Source organism: the organism of the source record quoted next, unplaced genomic scaffold (assembly GCF_019419815.1).
Source record: "Pyrus x bretschneideri cultivar Hongxiangsu unplaced genomic scaffold, Pyrus_bretschneideri_v1 Contig10, whole genome shotgun sequence".
Classification (NCBI taxonomy): domain Eukaryota; kingdom Viridiplantae; phylum Streptophyta; class Magnoliopsida; order Rosales; family Rosaceae; genus Pyrus; species Pyrus x bretschneideri.
The window spans coordinates 4,665,108-4,685,454 of NW_025999391.1; the positions used below are offsets into that span (position 1 = coordinate 4,665,108).

Sequence of the window (20,347 nt, forward strand, 5' to 3'; positions counted from 1 at the left end):
AAGGGAATTGTTATTAACACTCTAATAATCTCAATCTACACACCTCACAAATATATTTTTCTTTATAATTATAAAAAATTTGAAGTGCACAATGAGATTTTTGAAATGCCGACAACAATTCCCAACTAAAACTGTTCACGTTTACCAAAAATTTAACCATTGACATATAACTTTCATAAAAGAGTTTGTTTTATTATTTAAACATAGAAGTGTGTTCTTTTGGAAGAAAAATGACTTTACATACCTAAGTTTGACGCACTTGTTCATTGTTTCATTCTTTCCAACAAAAGAACTTCTACTTTATTAGTTTAAAATGGGCCTGCAGGTTTATTCCATATTAAACTGGGCACGGATAAACAGGTCTGTCTTTTGGGCCTACAATTCACCATCTCATTCTCCTTTTGGGCCTAAAATTCACCATCTCATTTTCCTTTGGATCTCATTTTGGACCTCGAAAGTACACGATCAAAACATTTAACGATAGTATCAATATCGCAGATGCTTTACGGCAATAACAAAAAGCAAGCATGCTTATGCACTCTGGTGAAGGTTTGATCCCCACCGATCACCCTCCAATCACCCTCTTCTCAAACAACTAACAATTTAACTCACTGACGCTATTGTTTGTAATAAACAAATAAAAATAAAACACTAAAATATCAATATTGATGTATTAACAAATACTTTCAACAAGAATGACGCTTTATTGGTTTTCTTCTCCACTTTTAAGGAAATCTTAAGTTCGACTCTTATTGATAACGAATTCGATACCAAATTCTTATAGCATATCCATTATGTGACTTAGCACAATTCCTTCACTGTAAATATATCATTGTAAACTTGTTAAAGTGTTATTCAACTTGTGAAGTATATTGGACCAGCTAATACATAGACATGATATTAGGTGGATTTAATCAACCAAGTTTGTAATAATAGTAATTTACACCTGTTACGCATTGCTCAAAATGTCAGGTGCGAGTGTTCTCCAGCCCACTCCAAATTAGAATTCTTTTTTATCAAATAGCCAAAGCTCTATCTCACTCTGCTCCTAAACAAGATGGCTCCGTCTATCCCAATTTTAGCGACTGCGTCCGTTTAAAATAAACCCAATAGTTTCTCTAATTGAAAGTGATTGCATATCACAAATTTGAATTATGTCAGTTAATTAGGACAATGTATCTGCTCTCTTACACTCAAGTTCGTATCCTCATCCACATAAACGCTTTGTATGTCTTTGTATGGGTTCTCTTTGCCAGCCGTGAAGTTAAGGGCCAAGGTTGTTTGTACATAGGAAAGATGTGCCAAAATGCATGCGCTAGCTTGTGGCATGGGTTGAAAGATATGTATGCACTCTATACCATTTAGTGGCACTAGCACACCTACAAGTCCTATTCTTAGAAAGCCCCACCAAACAATTTGTGAAGGGACCATTGTAACCAAAAGAGATTTTCGCAAACCTCATCTTAAAGACATTTTCACGATTGCTCAGTTTGAAGAGAATCTACCTTACAGTTAGAGAATTTATTATGGGACGAAAGATATTTTTTTTCAATCATTTACGGCCTGTGATAAATACAATTCTAAATAATAAACATAATAATAACACTTTATCTTAACAAAAACATAACTCACTCCGCTAATTACACACAACAATCATATACTCGAAGGCACAAAATTTTCTCGTCCGCTCAAGTAATATCATTTAACTCGTTTCAATAGTTGTTTAGTTTTTGTCTTTATTTTAATTTTTAATTTTTTTCTATTTATAATCAGCAATGCGTCACTATGACATGGCCAAGCAGAATTGACCACTTTTCATAATTGCTAGATTTGAATATTAAGTGGTCGGCAGTCCAGATGACGAAGGTGACTGATATTTAAATCGCCAGATAGTTTCGAATTTTCTTGGTTTAAATGAGCATTTGGAATTATATGATAAAATCTCAGTGAAAAGCGAAACATGTCAATCACATTATTATTAATTTATTATGAAATTAATTTTATTTTTTCTTTTTTAATATAAATAATACTGTTTGTCTTTTTTTTAAAGTTTTATATATATATATATATATATGTATGTATATAACAAGGGATGTGATATCCATACATTTCATTTTATTTTTCACACATCTCTTGATAATTTCTATCCGTTGATATTTTTCAATTCATCCAATCAGACGATCGAAAATAAAAAAGATGTATAAGAAGTAAAATGAGGTGTATAGATATCACATCTCCATAACAAAATGTTATTGGCGTTTCAAAACAAGTTGCATGCATTTCTTTATGTGCCTAATAAAATTCTCGTGTTCTTATAAAATGGAGAGGGCCGAATCCCTTTCACCAAATCTTCCCTCTCAAGCAATTTAGGTTCTTCAAATTTGACAAAACAGCTAAAGTTATTATAACTTTTAAAGTGAGCTCATGTTTATAGCTGTTGGATTAAATTTCAAATGTCCGGATTAGTTGATGAGGAGGATTTGGTGGAAGGGATTCGGTGAGGATCCATTTCCTTATAAAATGAATGTTTGATCATTTTTGTTTGGGTGTTAATATATTGTAGCAATGGTCCCTCAACTAAAAATCTATTACCATTGATTCCTCATCTCATCAAAATGTGTAGATATGGTTCTTTTCGTCAACTTCGTCAGAATTTTGTTAGAATAAGAATAAGTTATGTTAGAATGACTATTGCTACAACGATGTATATCACTCGATAGTATAATTTTAATACAAAATTTAACAGTTACCTACCAAAATTCATTAATTGGTTATAAATAAGATTTAAATACTAATTTTTTGAAGGATTTTTATCACAAATGGTCTATGAGATTGACCAAACTCATCATTTTAGTCCCTCACCTTCAAAATCAATCAATGTCGTACCTGACATTCACTACCTTACATCAATTTGGTCATTTTGTTAAGATTCCGTCAACTATTTTGTTAGTTTGTATGTAGGATCCACAAATCCAATCAAATTGTGACACGTGGATTACACAAGATAAGGGTTTTTATCGCCAATGATCCCTGACATTAATCCAACTCCTCATTTTGGTCCCTAAGTTTCAAAAATCGATAAATTTGGTTCCTGACATTCACTACCGCGCATCAATTTATTCTCTCCGTTAATATGGTCCCACTAATCCAATTATATAGCTCAACATGGATTAACTATAAGAAACTATTTCTTCAAGAGTGAACCAAAACAAGAGTATTCCACGTTGACATTTTTCTCGCATCCCACAACCCCAATTGGAAAAAAATTCAATCTAAATTCGATAAAATCAAATCCAAATTCAATTCAAATTTGTTAGGATTTAGGATTATAACCAACTAGAAAGAAAGAGGAGTGAGTTCAGGAGGCCAAGTACTTTAGTGGTGTCATGGTGCTTTTCTTTTCCTTTTGAGCATACCCTGATGAAGACGACGATGACTTTTTTTTCCTTTAGTTTTGGTTTTTAGTATCTTATTTTACTTTTAGTTTTAAATCTTAAAAAAAAAATAGTTTCTTATAGTTAATCCATGTGATGACATATGATTTGATTAGTGGAAGAAAAAATATTGACGAAACTTTAACATAATGATTAAATTGATGTGCGGTATTGAAAGTCAAAGACCAGATTTATCGATTTTTGAAACCGAAGGACCAAAATGAGGAGTTGGATCAATGTCAGGGACCATTTGCGATAAAAACTTTTATTTTGTGTAATGTACGTGTCATAATTTCATTGGATTTGTGAGTCCCACATACAAATTAACAGAATAGTTGACGGAATCTTAACAGAATGACCAAATTGATGTGCGGTAGTAAATGTCAGGGATGACATTGATTGATTTTGAAAATAAAGAACCAAAATGATGAGTTTGATCAATCTTAAAAACCATTTGTGATTAAAAAAAAATTTGGAATTACTCAATGTTACGTACTATTTGATAATTGTTTATCTAAGGCTGGTGGTTTCGCAATATCCTTTTCTTGTACACCTGCTCACTGACTCTGTGTAAAGACTTTGAGACGTGTCATGTGTGGGTCGCTGGCATCATCAAAGATTGCTTTTGAGAAAAAGCTCAAAAGCAGGAAAAGCACTTTGCTTTATCTACTACTAGCCAGAGGCCCGGCGTGCTGGAAGTAGTAGCTACATTTCTTCTTTCTTTTTTATATATATATTTTTAGATAGATAATTACTGGCAAGTTATGAATATATATATTTTTTGGATTTGAAGAATTTATGAAAAATTTTACTTTATTTATTGTCACGATCAAACAAATTTATTAATTTTGAAAATTAAATTTAAGATCTCTCATATTTTTTTTTTTTTTTTTATCAAGAAGCCGCACCTAGCTTCATAAAGATAAATCCTATTCGTACCTACCTTTCACCTTGCGTGTGAATCTTGAATGTTAACTGCCTGTCTAAAACCACAATGATAGTCCTTTTTATTATATAATATTGTGAAAATATATTAAACCTTTTAGTTTGTAGTTCTTTGGCGTTTATATTCAAGAGACAATAAAAATGAAAATGGGGTTCACTACACATGCATTTTTTGAGGTTTCTTGAGTTTTCAGAAAGTCTATTCATGTTTTAAAAGTAATACAAACATTCTTTTTGACGTTTCAAAATCATTCAGCAACTCCCTCTTATGACCATAAAAAAGAAAAAAAGACCTGCGCGAAAGAAATGGTGAAAATACCAAAAAAACCTTTATGGTAGGAAAAAGAGTGTTTGGCTACAAGTTTTGGTTAGCCCTATGCCTTTCAATTCACCCATCTTCTATGCTGGAGTCTATCGAATTTGAAAGAAAAGATGGGTGGACTGGGTCTTTGGTTACAAGTGGGATGTCCTATTTCCAGTAGGGATCGCTATCTGGTTACTTTTGTCACATTAAAATTATATATCTCTAATGTCAACATAAAATTACCGAAACCCTAGAAGGGGGAGGGGAGAGGGAGGGGTAAATGATTTTGAAACATCAAAGGATGTTTTTGTTACTTTCGCAAACTAAGAGATTTTTGTGAAAACTCAAAAATTCCAAAAAAGTGTTGTGTAATTAAATTAACCAGATAAACGTATGAATGTACACAACTACTAAAACTTTTCAGAGAAAAGAAAAAAAAAAACTTAATTTGTAAAGACACAACAAAAGCCCCAAGAAACTTCCACTAATAGCCTTTAATAAACCCTTTTTTAAGCTCCTCTTCAATTCTCTTAATAATGCATTTTTGTTGCGATCATATTTAGAATAGGAATGTGATTGTATAAATTCTAGTGTATCTAGGAATATCTTAGAATATTCTCCTTAGTAGATATTATCCTATTATAGTTGTAATTCTATTAGAGTAAGAATTTAACATATCATACTACTATAAATAAAGGCACAATAGAGTGATACAATACACACATCACAATTAAATCTCTTCTTCTCTCTCTTGTTGTCGCCGTCCTCTCTCCTTCTTTAGTCTTAAATACAGTTCAATCAAATAATCCTACAACTCTTTTGAATTTATCTCATCTCCTTCCTAAGATAAATTCCACGTATCTTTCACCTTGCTTAAACTTATGATAGTATACAATTGATTAATTTTAAAACTTTCTCCGACACAGCTTAAATATGTATAAACCCGTAGAAACTCGAAAAATACCTTTCCACTAATCACTTTAATAAAACATATTTTTAATCCACTTTTTAATTCTCATAATAATGTCTAGTTAGTGAGGAGACAACCGTCCCTGCAAAAGGTTGGCATCTCATCTCCTTCCAAGTAGTGAGGGAGAGATAAAGAACCCATGCATCACATGGGAATTAATCAAATACACAAAGTAAAAAACATGCATTAGAGAACAAATTAGCCTAGTTCTATCTGCACACATATTTTTACATTTCATATACATTCTGTTAATTTATGTCTTTTAATCATTTTTAATATATTTGATTCAACGACTGAAAATTAAGATAAATGTATGAAAAATATAAATAAGTGTTTGAATAACAGAGTCCACAGATTAAAGCAAAGGTTAATAATGGAGGTGATGAATCAGTAGGAACTAGTGGCTGTAATGCATTGGGGGGGGCGGCCTAGATAAAGTCAAGTATATAATTGATTCCCAATTGAAATTAGCTTTCGTTTGCTTTGGTGAATAATGCTTTGAGACTGACTTGATGATTTTAATCCTCAAGTATTAATTATTAAATAAAAAGATTAATCTAGCTAATCAGCTAGTCCCACATCTAATTGCTATCCGACAAGATTGAGAAATTTCCTACTAATAAATTGTCAATTTACATCACGTAAGTGTTCTTTCGGTTGTTTGTTTCCCATCTCAGATCTGATAGAATACAATTATTAGCATGCACTCTAGAGACTAGAGTGATTAGTCATCTAAGCATGATCAGCTATTACATCATGGAAGTCTTTATCAAGGACGGTATTAGGCGTCCAAAACTGTGCTTACACGTCGAGCAACTTAGGCGATCAAAATTTTTTATATTAGTAACACTACGTGAAAATGACGGTCATACAAAAAAAACTTTTCAAGATGATTAGCTGCACTTGTTAAGTTCATATTTTTGAACGTTACCAGCTCAGTTAGGATTCTAGACGAGATGTGTAGAAGGTGAATGCAATTAGGGGTTATAGATGAATGAGAAAAGTAGGAGTCTGAAGAGCACTAACATAGAGACAATAAATCAACAAACTGGGGAGGTCAACACTCTTAACACTCTGTATGTATATACTAACCATACAAGAAACCTAAATAAATCAATACATTATACAAGCAAGAAGAGAAGAAAAGGATGTGAGGGCTGCTCTGATATTACAAAATCAGTATCTGGCATGGGAGAACCTGCCGCACTTTGGTATGATTATACGTCAAGGCGCTGCGCGCGGCATATCAGCCTTGTCCGTTGTTCAATCCATCATACGGCTTGGTGGACTTACTTGACTTTCTCTTCAAGACCACAATCCAAGTGATTGCTTCCAATAACAATGCAAGTGCACCCAACGCAATAATCACAATTATGTAAGTAGATCTCCAATGCTTAGCAGGATTTAGTATGTCTAAGCCCTTAAACACATTTATAATGCCGAGGACAAGAATCGTGTATCCAAGAGCGTGGTGGTAGATGTTCCAGTAGAACCTGAACTTGTGCTCCTTCTTCGGCCTCAAGAACAATGCGAATATCTGTAAGTCCAGAGAAGGAAATTCCAATTAGACGAAAACAGTCCAAAATTAAGTACCACAAACAAATTAATCAGCCTTGTTTCAACAAAATGCTGCCTTCAGCAGCTGTGAACACGGACTAATCTATGCGAAATTGAGTTAAGATTGCATCAGAAAACAGAGATGTTCTAAATCCAAATCTTCATAGTAGTTTACATACATAACATGGATTCATGGAAGGTAGGGGAATGCATAAAATTGAAAAATGCCAGTTACCCCTTATCACTTAGCACTTAAACGGCATTATAAATTTGTAAACTAAGTTGTATGAACCACATTAAGTTCGTGTAGGTAAAATTAGAATGGAATTTGCAGACATAGGCGCAACCTCATTGGCAAGAGTGGATGTACTCCCCTACATATCAGAGTTCCGATCCCCTTCTCGCAGTTTATATTAGTTTAGAGTACCATATCGCTTGTATCAGGAGAAAACAAAGAATGGAGTTTACCTGCAGAGTTGCTAAGGCAAACAGGGCAATTCCAATGTTGCGATGATTAGTGTAAACCACCCCTTTGGACTCACTTCCGAGCTTAATTCCGGTAGCCCAGCCGGCGACACCAATGGCATAACCAGATACCTGGCAGAATATATGAAGATAAAACCAAGCTGGATCCGCAGACGGAAAAGCCCTCAAATATCTTGCTATGATGATTCCAATTGGGAACATCAATCCCCAACTCACAGCATTCAAAATTCCATGTATCTGAATCACACAAAAACACAAAAAAGGATTTAACTTTATCAACTTTGATCAAAACCCATCTCAAATCTAGCTCAGATTTCTACAACTTGCCAAAATTAAAGCCAAATCTTCATTAGAGCACAATTTCCCTTTACTCAAAGTTTCAAGCTTTATGCTCTCCAAATAAAGCAACTTTCTTTTCCTTCTAAAAATTTACTACTTATTTTTACCATTTGAGATTCAAATGGTTAAAAGAGTTTACTCTAGGCGTGAGCAATTAACAACGTTTATGAATATATAGGAGTGGTTAAGAGTGTTTATCCTGCAAGTAAAATCCCCAGTCTAAATCCTCTTCTTATTATAGGTTGTATAAAAATAGTAACAAAAGAATCCCAAGACATTAAAATGGAAATTTAGAGAGACTCAACTCACATTTCTCTTCTTCATCTTGGACCCCCCGCTAACGGTGGTGGTGGTGGTGCCGCCGGTCAAGCTCAGTGTCCCTTTCGAGTTAAGATTCGGCGTCAGGAAGTCGTGTTTAACCGGAAACCCATCGGAAACAGAGGGCCCCACCTGCCAAACCTGGTTCACCGTCTCCTTCTCCACCTTCAACTTCGCAAACAGCCTAAAAACGCCGCCGGACGACTCGGCCGCAGTGTCCCACACTTCGAACGACAGCTTCGACTCGACAATATCCTTGTACGAGCTGATGTTGAAGGTTTTAACGGCCATGGAGCCGCCGGACTTCTGGTAGGCGAGGAGGGTCTGGGACCCAGCCATCCCGGTGGACGTCGGGTTGATGGCCCAGGCGATCCAGCCATCGGTTTTGGAGGGTGGCGAGATGAAGGCGATGGAGAGAGTGGAGTTGGCGGGGTCGTAGGTCCAGTGGAGGAAGGAGCCGAGGACGGGGAGGTCGGCGCATTTCGAGTAGAGCTTGTTGTTGGTGAAGGTTTGGGAGGTGCAGGTGAGGGAAAGCGCGGGTGAGATAAGACAAAGGAGGGTGAGCGGTAGAAATATTGAGAGAGAAGAGGAGGAGGAAGAAGAAGCCATGGATGAGTAAACCGCTAATGGTGGTTGATGAACAAAGGCTGACTACTAATTTTGGCGGAATTTATAGTTACAGTTAAGACAGTGAGAAATCCTCTATGAGGCTTTCGTAAAAATGAAAACAACCACTTGAAAGTCGACACGTGGGCAAAACTGAATAAATAGTTATTTAGAAAATTGGCCAAAATAATGGTATTTCAAATTTCAATACCCTAGCTGAAATGATCAATTTTTCAATATGTTGTATATATATGATTATTATATCATCACCCTTTATTCTCTATGCCGTCGATATTTAAATTTGGTTAGTCCAACAATTTATAATTTGATTTTGAATCGTTTTAGCTAAATTTATTTATTATTTATTTGGATTTTCACCTTTTTTCTTGGATTTAGTTCATGTATTTTCATTTAGCATCGTCAGTCTAATATGGTAAAATTTTGGCCACGTTGGCTTTTCGAATGAGAGCGTAATGAATAGGAAAATCAACTTAGCAGAATAGAGTAGCTCAAGTAAAGACATGACGAAATTATATGGACGAAATCGAAATTCAAACAAATTTATCAGGATTATTAGTGAAATTTAACAAAAAATAAATAAGAAACATGCGTGCGATGCTTGAAAGTTGAAACAGAACTAATGTCCTTAAAAAAATGGAGAGGGGAATGAGAGAGCCAAATAACAATTAACGTAAACTTGTATGAACCTAATTAATTAAATAAAGATCCAAGAATCCTGCTTTTCTTCTTCTCTTCCGTCTGTTTTTGTTTTAAATTGCTGAAATCAATGGATTCTGTTTTAGACGTTGCTTAAATTCAGTAAGAGAAATGTTAATGATATTCTCTCAAAAGTAAGACCTTTTATGAACTCTTTGTCACCTTATATTTTTGACACAATATTTTATAATGTTGATACGAAAATTATGTCAAAAAGGTAAGATAGTGCAAAGTTTATAAAATCCTACTTTAAAAAAGCCTCTTTAGAATAAACCCAAAAATGAAGATAACCAACTTTATGGAGTAAAGGAGAATGGATTGTAGCGTCAAGCAACTGCATCGTTCAATGCATTTTTGAACATTTTGTTTTATTATTAGAAAATAATCTGGTCGATTTAATTGGGAATTTTGGGATTATATGCCAACTACTTTAGCGATTTGTAGCCTACCAGATGTGACTGTGAGCTGATGCAAGGTTTAGGTCATGGTGATATCAATATTCCTCTATATCGTACATATTTTTAGGAAAATCCAAGTTGTATATAAGAAAATAAGATTGTGATATTTCTTTTTCTTTTTCCCATACAAATTGTTCTACGAGTTGTGGTAAATAACAAATTAAAATTATTTGGCTAGTAGATCGAGGGCATCAGGAACGTAGATGTTTTTTCTTTCGAAGGTAAGAAAATTCGCTTCGAAGTGGACTTCTCAGAGACATTTTGGGCCGTAGCTCACAGGGGGCATAGATTTTCAGAGTTGCACAATTTCTGGCAAAGCTTTACCCCTAATGGTCAAGCACAATTTCATTGCCTTTGGCGCCATTGTGTGGAAGAGATGCACAAACTTAAATAACTATAAAAGAATAAACGATCCTGAGACCACCTTTACTGTTGGGGCATCTGTCCAAGATTGTCTAACCGTCAAGTTAGTAAGTAATTTATGAGACTCAAACAGTACACAAGAAAATAGAGTATGCGATAATTGCGTTAACCCTAGAAAGGTGTATTAATGCTAGTCGAGAGAGTCTTTTTATGATATAAAATCCGCATTAAACCGAGAGAATGCTAAAGGATATCTAGGAGTAAATATTGCATCCTCTTAAAAATGAGAAATTTTTAGTTGTGACGGGAACACAAGTGGTACATCACGTGTTTAAATAGGAGTGGTGGGAAATTTTATTTTTTAAGTTATTAACTTTTTAGCACAAATATCTCATCATTTATATAATGACACGTGGTGTACTATCTTATGTATCGGTTATACTGAAAAATCTCTCCTTAAAATTATGATTACTTACTGTGCACACCAACCCTTGACAACAAAAAATTAAGCAATTGAACGGTTTCAATTTACTAGACACCAAATTGTCCAAGTCCAACGACCTACAAAAACGATAACTCTATAGCTACAAAAAAAACCAGTAGACAAAGAAATGAAGAAAGACGAAGAACCTTGATGCCCGCAAGGTTGTTCCCGTGATTCGATGATCTAGGCTTCATAATAATCTAAAAGATAATTTTTAATTCTTTGTAGGGTTTTTAAACCTCGTGCAAAATGCAAAGATATTATATATTAGAGGTTGGAATCCCGAAAATTAAATAAATAAAAAAATAATGAAAAGTGTTTGAAAAATTTGACTTTTAATGATAAAGATAAAATAAATGGTAAAGTAAATAATACCATATTTGACTTTGTAGTGTAAAAATATGATTTTTCGTTAAAATGAACAGTACCGCATACTTTTCGTTAAAATTTCTTAAATAAAAACTAAAAACTACCGATTAAAGCACATTAGGAAAGGGAAAGAAGAGAGCCACTTGAGGACTAGGATGGGCACGGCCCGCACTGAAATTTATTTATAGTGGTTCACATATAACCAGATGGAGAGTACCAATTGGTAACTTGATCTTCCAATGATTATCACCGACCCTCTAACAATTGCAGTCTTGATGTCCCAAATGGAAGAAATTTTTTATTGTAATTGAAACACGGATGATACATCACGGGTTTTTATGTAATTGGTGAGAAATTTTATTTTTTAAGTTCTTAATTTTTTAACACATATATACCACAATTTATAGAATGACACGTAATATATCATCTCGTGTTTCGATCACATTGAAAAATCTCTTCCGGAGTGCCGTGCATCTTTCTTTCTCCCGTCGTTATTCTGTTTAAAAAATCTTGTTTGATTTGGCCTGTAGTTGTTGTTACTTATAGTATTTATTGGACTCATGAAGTTCGATATCCCAAATGGAACTCTCAGTTTAGCCAAGTAATATGAATGAACCAAATCACTCAAAGACTAGTCACTTCCACAATTTTGTTTAAACATGTTGGGCATCAATCTTCCCTCCCTTCTCTGTATATTCTTCTAATTTTCATTCATCAGTAATTTTTAGGCTCATGAATCCAGAACTAAAATAGATATATATTATTCCAATGAGCAATAACAAAATTCAAAACATTTTCCTCTCGCTTCTAAGACCCACTACTAAGAGAGGGAAGATTAAGTTTACTTATTAGATTAGGTTTACTTTTTTTCATTATGTTGCCATTTTGTTGTCAATAAATGCCTACCGAGAAGAAGAAAGCATTGAAATTGATTGAGTTAAATTGAAGTTATTATAAATTGTGAGAACGTAAAGAATTCTTCATTTTACTCCACGATTTTTATTTTTAAAAGAAAACTAATGAAAAATGTTTGAAAAGTTTTAGTTTTAATAAAAAATCATGTTATAAGTTTTGTTTAATGATTAGTATAAGGCCCATATTAAAGCAGTCCAACTAAAAATGGTCCAACTATAATATATTATGATTTATCGATTTTACCCCTAACTTTTTTAGGCTGAGTTCTAGATTTTCGTCGTTAATGGAGTTCATCGTTGTTTTGCAGACCTTCTTCTTTTTCTTTGAAACAAAAATATAGATCATCATGCTATTTAATTTATATTTTGTATTATTTCGTTGAAATGTGATCGTCGTTATTATTTATAGTGTATTCGATGTACTGTTTTTCAATTTTTCTTTGTCAGTGGAGTTCATCGTTTGTTTCTCCAGAAAATAAATTTGAGATCTGCATGCTATTCAATAATAATGACGGGTCACTGTTTCTGGACTATAAAAATAAACTGTTTCTAGAATCTAAGTCACTGTTTCTGGATTTAAATGAAATAGACACACTGCTTCTTAAATGTAAGCTAGAAAAGAAATAGTGAAATTCACTGTATCTGGATTCAAAGGAAAATAAGCACTATGTTTCTTAAATATAATCAACTGATGCATGAAAGAAAAGAAACAGTCAAAGGTTAAAACATAGACTGTTTCTGGAATTTAAATCACTGTTTCTGGTTTTTTTTTTTTTTTTTTTTTCCAGATACAGTGTTTGTTTGTGCACAGACAAAACAAACACCCTATCTGATTTTTTTTTCTTCAGAAACAATGTTATGTTTTAGGTTTTCCAGAAACAGTTTTATGTTTTGGTTTTTTCGATACATTTTATAGAAAGAAAAATGATGACACTAAGACCCAAATGTATAATGGCTTGAATTCTAAATTAAATTGACATGTATAAAATAATGTAAATTTGTTGTTCACTTAAAGTCTACATTTTGAGAACCTGTGAGGTCCTCAAAATAAAGGCCTTCAAATTAATCTAATGGTAGATTAACTTATAAACTTAAAACATTATGATTCGGATTTCGCACCGTCATTGGAAAATTTGAATTCTCTTTCAAGCTTCTCTAAAAGGACTTTGCTATATATGGCCACAAAATTCTAGGGTTTCGGTATACAATTCAAATCAAATGAATAGATTGAGTACAGATGCCTTTATATGGTTTGTTCTGCGTAAAGGTTCTTGGTGGTCAAATTAAGGTTTCTTTTGTGGCTGGAAAAAAACTCAAAGAGAGAGAGAGATGGAGGGAGGAAGCATGTGCGGCGATGAAGATTCTAGGATTTTGATTTTGCGACGCAAAAAGTTTATCACCCATGGAAGAAGCTCTGCCGTTGGAAGTTATTCACGCTTGAACTTCTCAGTTTCTGCCGTTGGAAGGATTTTGGTTCAGACGCTTGACTTCTTTCTTTTCGTTTTGGATGATTTTTTTATTAAACTTTGAACCCTTTTGGTTAAATAATATTTTGAAATGGTTTTTGGTCAAATATTTCTTGGTCCAAGCCCTTTGTATTGAAATTCAAAAAACTAGGAGATTAATCAAAAGGGTATGGAATTCATCTTCGGTTTGGTAGGCGATGGCTTTGCCGTCATGGCAACAGACACGTTGCCCGTGCATAGCATACAGAATCATGGTGCTCTCCCACAAGCTCATTGAAGCCAACGGTGTGCCTGGCGACAGGGTTCAGTTCAAGTACATACAGAATAACGTGGCTTTGTATCAATTCCTTAATGGGATCCCATTGACCACCGGTGCTGCTGCCAATTTCACGTGGCGAGCTCGCCATTGCCCAGCGAAAGAACCCATGCATGGTGAACATTTTGACGGCTGGTTTCGAAAAGGAGGCGGGGGCAACCCTTTACTACGTCGACTACATTGCTTTACGTCACAAGGTTGAGAAGGGAGCGTTGGGTCATATATATTTTGCACCCTCATTAATGGATAGGCACTACCACAGTGGCATGTCTGTGGAGGAAGCAATTGACTCGATCGACAAGTGCATTGTTAAGGTCCGGTCGCGGCTGGTGGTTGCTCCTCCAAACTTTGTCATCAAGATAGTTGATAAGGATGGGGCGAGGGAGCAGGGGAGGACCGACTTAGGGGCAAGGGAGGTCAGCTAACCCTCCAAACTCCAGTGAATCTCCATGAATGATTTGGATGCTGCCCTCTTGAAGGTTGGAGTTACCCTTCATATATGCCCTTCAACTGCTTGTTAAAATGCGTTAGAGAAGTGCTACCCCCATTTCGGAAGGGCCCCAAAAAAAAAATATATCCTGTAATTAACATATAAATATATAAAAAAAAGTAAGAAATATCATAATTCATTTGTTAGTGCAGTGGAAATGTTGACTTTATTTTTCTTTGGGGTGTTGAGTTCGAAACACGAAGCTGCCTTTCAGTCACTAGATTTTTCTTAATTTTTTTTGTTGTTTTTCAAATTTATTGCCAATTCATTTGTCCAACTCCCAATCCATCTATCCAAATGCATATAAAGTTATAAAACTCAAGTCTCTTTGCAATCTTTTTTCTTTCAACTTCTCATTCTCTTCATTTCTATCGAATGTTTAAACCAACTTCTCATTTTCTTCATTTCTATTGAATGTTTAAACCAACTATTATATGATCTTAAAGATTGTACTTTAAGGTAATCAAAACTTTGAATTATATATTTTTCTTTTCAATAACTTTTTATTCAAATGGATTATTTTAATATTCAATTCGTTAGTGTGATATTGATTTTAGAAGAAGAAAAAAACACAAGAGAAACAATTGGCTTTGAATTTATTATACTCGTCAATCAAGTTTTATTGTTAAAACTCTCTTGATCATCAAGTTTTATTGTTCTTCACTCTCAATATTAAACAATTGATCGCAAACATTTAGTACATTTGTGTCTAAAAATGTGAATCGTGTAATGTTTAAATAATATTTGTATATTTATCTTCTTTTGATATTAATTTTTAATGACATTTGATGTGAAAATAGAACTTTTTATGTATTTAACGATTTTTTTTTTTTTTTATATATACAAATCAATATACAAAGAACTGGAGATTAGAGAATTTTAGAGACCCACTTCGAAGGCTCGCCTAGGGCCCCCAAATTCTCAAGGTTAGCCCTAGATGCAATGATATTAAACATTGTTAGTGTGTTCAAGATAAGTGTGTTTCTATGTTAAGCATTCATATGGGAGCAGCCTTGCAACATGTTAGTAACCCACGCAAATGAGGCATTAACAGGTGTGCAGTACGCCTTTCCAAATGATTTTAGGCCTACCAAGACTCGATTAAATGACAATATGCATGTGTAAACACGAAAATTCTTGTAACGAATGAAATGAGAGCACATGTACAAAGTAAATTTGTATTGATTTGAATTTGTAGGTTATAATCTCTGTTTACAATTTTCTTCTGATTTAGTCTTCAAATTTGATGTGGATGCGTGATTGTTGATCCAATGATCGCGATGACTTGATCTCGAACAAACGATTAAATGGTTGCTTCAAATTTTGAGCTTGAAATGTTGTATGGATGGTCTTCACCTCACGGGTGCGGCAAAGGTGGTGTTTGATGTGGGATTTTGTTGCTTCAAGGGTCTTGGTGATTTGATTGAAACCAACGTTGCTACAAGTTTATAAGCTTGCAACAAAGTCTTGAAGGAATTGGCACAAACGCTTGTTGATTCTTCAAGGAATTGCTTCGGCTTTGGTTGAATGTTCTTCGAAGAGAGCTTTGGCAGTGTATTAGTCTTCGAAGGTTTGGCAGAGGTTCTTCTGTGTAGAGATTTTTCGACCCTTATGCTTGTGGGAGGACCTTGTATTTATAGACTGATAGGAGCATATTCATGCGACTTAATTAGCTTGTTCTCGTGCATTTATGTTGTGTTTCCTTAGTTATTTTAGTGTTTAAAGTCACTTTTGTGTATTTTCAGATTATAAGGCCAAAGTATGCAAGAAGATGCAAATTGGAGTCTTTTGGAGCAAAAGAGGAAGGAATGAGTTGAAGACTTGAAGAACGATGGATTCTTACTTCAACGATGGATTCCTACTTCAACAAGGATTCCTACTTGAAGTAGGAAAGTTAGCCCTAGGTTTCCCGTTTTGGTAACCTTTCCTAATTTGAAACGTCTGTATTTTCTAGCCACTTTGAAGGCCTTGTATGCACTTTAGGACACAAAATAAAGACCCTAGCCCACTTTAAAGCCTTTGCCGTGGCTTTTCCCTTCTCCCCTTCCCTTGCCGTGCAAGGGGGGGCAATTTTGTCCTAGGTTATGCAATTAAACACATGCTCCTCTCCTAAACTAAACCCTAGCCGCACCTTGCAGCCACTCTCCTTTTAATTTCTGATTTAATTCCCTAATTTTAGAAGCCTTTGATTTAATTTTAATTAACCAAAATAAGCTAGGGTTTTATTTTTCTGAAACCCTATATATTTACAACCCTAGCCGCACCCTAGCATCCTCTTTGAATCATTCATTCTTCACCTCCCATCTCAGCCGCAACTCCCATCCAAATCACCCCAAAAACATCTCAGCCGCACCCTTTATTTTCACCCTAGAGCACTACTATTGATTCATTCTTTTCATCATTCACCCTAAGCCCTCTAAGCCGCAGCCACCATCCCATTCTCTCCCTTTGCCGCAGCCACCATCACCCAAAAACCCCTTTGCCGCAGCTTTCTCCATCCATTCCAGCCACCTTCCCACCATTGCAGCCACTTCAAACCATCGATCCACACCTCCATACATCATTCGACCTCTTTGCCGCACCACCATATCCCCATAACCCCATCCCTAAACCAGAAAAACATCCAAAAATCCATAAAACCTTCTCTGCCGCAGCAAGAAGAAAGGAGAAAGAGGAGCTTGAAACGTGCAGAAATTCAAAGTGGATTCGTTGGGCGTTTTAGGTGTAATCAATCTTTTGTTCTCTATGTATAATTTCAATTTTGTTTCTCTTTTTGTGAACATGAGAGGCTAAACCCCCTAGTTAGCTAGGGGGTGATTCGAAACCATGTTTATGCTTGCAATATAAATTGATTACCTTCGGTTGAAATTTCATAAGTGGATTCAATTCGTTTAACTGCTTGATTGATAACTTATTTGTGTATGTTTATTGAGAGTGCACGCTTAGTTTTCATGCATGAATATGGTGCTAGAATATAAGTGAGTTTCACCTAATAGTTACAAACTTATATTCACAAGTAGTGGAGATTGCTTATAAACAATCGCGTTAAATGAATTCTTGGCACTAGTTTCATGCTCATCATAGTAACGAATGCCTCGTCAACACTTATAGTTTTCATGTTGCTTAATGATCTTTGATTGTATCTTTATTGTGCTTTTCACGTAAAAGACTTTTGGAGAATGTTTTGAATTGTGTATGCGTTGTCCCATCCAATTCATTAACTTAAAGAGAACTTAAAGGTTAATTTAAGCGAACCTAATTAACCCGGGGTGTTGAGTTTCATGATTCATCGAAAGACCAACTGAAAATCATCTTGTATGCAAGTGTGACATGTGTGGAGAAGAACCTTCTAGCTAGCATTCCATCCATATTTTCATCAAATTCGTTTTTACATTCTGTTTTAATTACAATCTGTGCAATTTGTTTAATTTCGTCAAAAACTAAATTCCCCTTTACTTTAGTGTTCAATTTAGTTAGAAAGTGTCTTAGTTTGTGTTTCTAAGTGTTTTGATTCAATTTATCACCCAAATTCGTCCAAACTAGTGTAAGTGCTCAAAACTGCCCAGATTGTGTTTTTAAGGCAGTTTTGAGTGTTTTAGTGCTGTTTTGAGTCTTTTGGTTTGTTTTAGTGTTTTTAGTGTTTAGTCTTGCATTCTTTGAGTCTAGTTTAGTGTTTTAACCTTTGTTTTAAGTTTTTGAGTCAGTTTTCAAGTGATTTAGCAATCCCTCCTAATTCCCGGTTTAGAACGATCCCTACTTATAAATATACTACAATTGTCAAAAGAGGGTTTTAATTTGTGTGCTTATATATTTCGCATCATAGACTTCTCAAGGCTTGCCTTTGGGATGATTTTAGGCATGTTTTGTGTCTTAATTTCAGCCAGTTTACTCCCTTGGCCGAATTTAAGGATCTTGTTGCCTATTTTGTGAGCAATCTTCAATTCTTATTTGTTTTATGAAGATGCTTTAACTTTCTTTCCAGTTTTAGGATCAATTTGGATTCCCTAGCTGAATTTAAGGGGGATTCTCCCTTATTGCCGAATTTTGGAGAAGTTTTATACTTCCTTTGCTTGATTTGTGCCACATGTCATGGATGACTTGTCAATTTGTGATGAGTTATATGTTACGTGGAGCTTTGTAATACATTATTTGTATGCAACAAAATATACATGTCTACAATACTATTTTTGTTGGCACACTGCAGACGCTATTCTTACTTACCCTTTTGCTATTTTTTCATGAATCCACCACTGTAAGAGAGTACGCGTGGCGGGAATCCATCAGGGATGCCGGTGTTGTTACTGGTGCTGCATGCTCTAGTAATTAATTAATTTTATGTAATGACTGGATTATTCATTTTATAAGTGGACATTGTTTTCTGAAAAAAAAAAAACAAACAGAGAGAAAATAAAATGTTGTTTTGGTGCGTTCCAGTTGTTTTATACGAAGGGGGCCAAGAACTAGTGGTACTAGGCCACTAGCTATCAGACTTCCAACCAGAGGTCGCCTCGTTTATTTGATATGGTAAATAGCGTGGGGTACGTGAAGGACACAAAAGCAAAAGCAGTGGCACTAGTGGACGATCCCGGACAAGTCCTTATTAATGACCCAAAACACTTTACTAATTTTAGTACAGAGGTTATTTTATCTTATATATAACAACATAAAAGCTGAATAGTGTTTTTGATGTCATCAAACTTTAATAAAGAGATTTGGATAAAAATATTCCCAAGACAAAAATTTTTAAAGGCATTCCAAAATAAAGCTAGTAATAATGTGATTCAATTTTTTTATTTTTAAACACGTTCAAAATATCTTAAGAGGCGTGTAATGCCGGTTATAAAAAAAACTCTTTTGCATGCTGATAATAATGTGATTAAATTAGTTGTCAAATGATTATTTTTTTTTTTTTAACAAACGATATTATCTATACTAAGGAGGAGGGGTGAACTTATTCTCACAATGGACTAGCACTAATATGATTTAAATCAGTTGTTCATTAAATATTATTTTCTCTATTCTTATTGTAAATTTTATAGAAATCGATATTATTATGTTAATTCAGCTACTTTAATTGGTTTATAAGGAGCTTCTTCTAGCATGATCTAAGATTATTCATTTACTTCAAATATTTGACTTTCTTTTTGTCAATTTACGTATATAAATACATTTAAAACGTGTAAGTCGTGCGTAGCACTCTGTAATTCAAAAAATATCACCTGCACGCGCATGAAGGCTAGTACTAATTTACACAAAGCTAGCTGAGGAAGAGTTTGAACCCTAGCAACCTCACATTATGACCATTAGGTCATTAGAAATGTATGTAAACCCTAGCATTCTCACATTACGACCATGTAATATGTAAACATTTCATCTAACATGTGATAATTGGTTATGTTCTTTTTTTCACTTCTCACGCGAATGTCTAGCTACTTCTAGTTATCTTTATTTATCGATCATTTTCTTTAACCGATTGACTAAAGAAAATAAGTATTATTAGTTCGTTTGAAAAAACATATACCTTAGCATATCCTCACATTGTGACTCTGGTATGTAGACTTTCGGGTCGAACGTGTGGTAATTGGCCCTGTTCCTTTCTCGCTCGTCAAGCGATTGCCTCGTTCTGATTACTTATGTGTGACACATTTACCGTTCACTTTCAGATTCAATTGACCCTTTTCGTTTGCTAAATGTCGTTATCTTATTTCTTCAAAAGAGTAAAGCTAGTACGAGCCACAAAAATTGAAAATATAGGAAAAATCTAAACCTAAAGATCACCACGTATTAATATAACAGTATAAACTAAATCGA

The 20,347-nt window shown here is 34.6% G+C and overlaps 1 protein-coding gene and 1 pseudogene across 1 annotated transcript; one reads left to right on the top strand and one right to left on the bottom strand.

Moving 5' to 3' along the window:
- Positions 1–6,661: 6,661 nt before the first annotated feature.
- LOC103949604 (cytochrome b561 and DOMON domain-containing protein At3g25290) lies at positions 6,662–9,004 on the bottom strand. Its single transcript, XM_009360716.3, has 3 exons — positions 8,345–9,004; positions 7,679–7,933; positions 6,662–7,190 (listed from the first exon to the last, which is right to left on the bottom strand). Exons 1-3 carry the CDS (start codon positions 8,960–8,962, stop codon positions 6,900–6,902), a joined length of 1,164 nt encoding a protein of 387 aa, XP_009358991.2. The 5' UTR covers positions 8,963–9,004; the 3' UTR covers positions 6,662–6,899.
- Positions 9,005–13,899: 4,895 nt separating this feature from the next.
- Positions 13,900–14,577, top strand: LOC125480834 (annotated as a pseudogene).
- Positions 14,578–20,347: the final 5,770 nt, after the last annotated feature.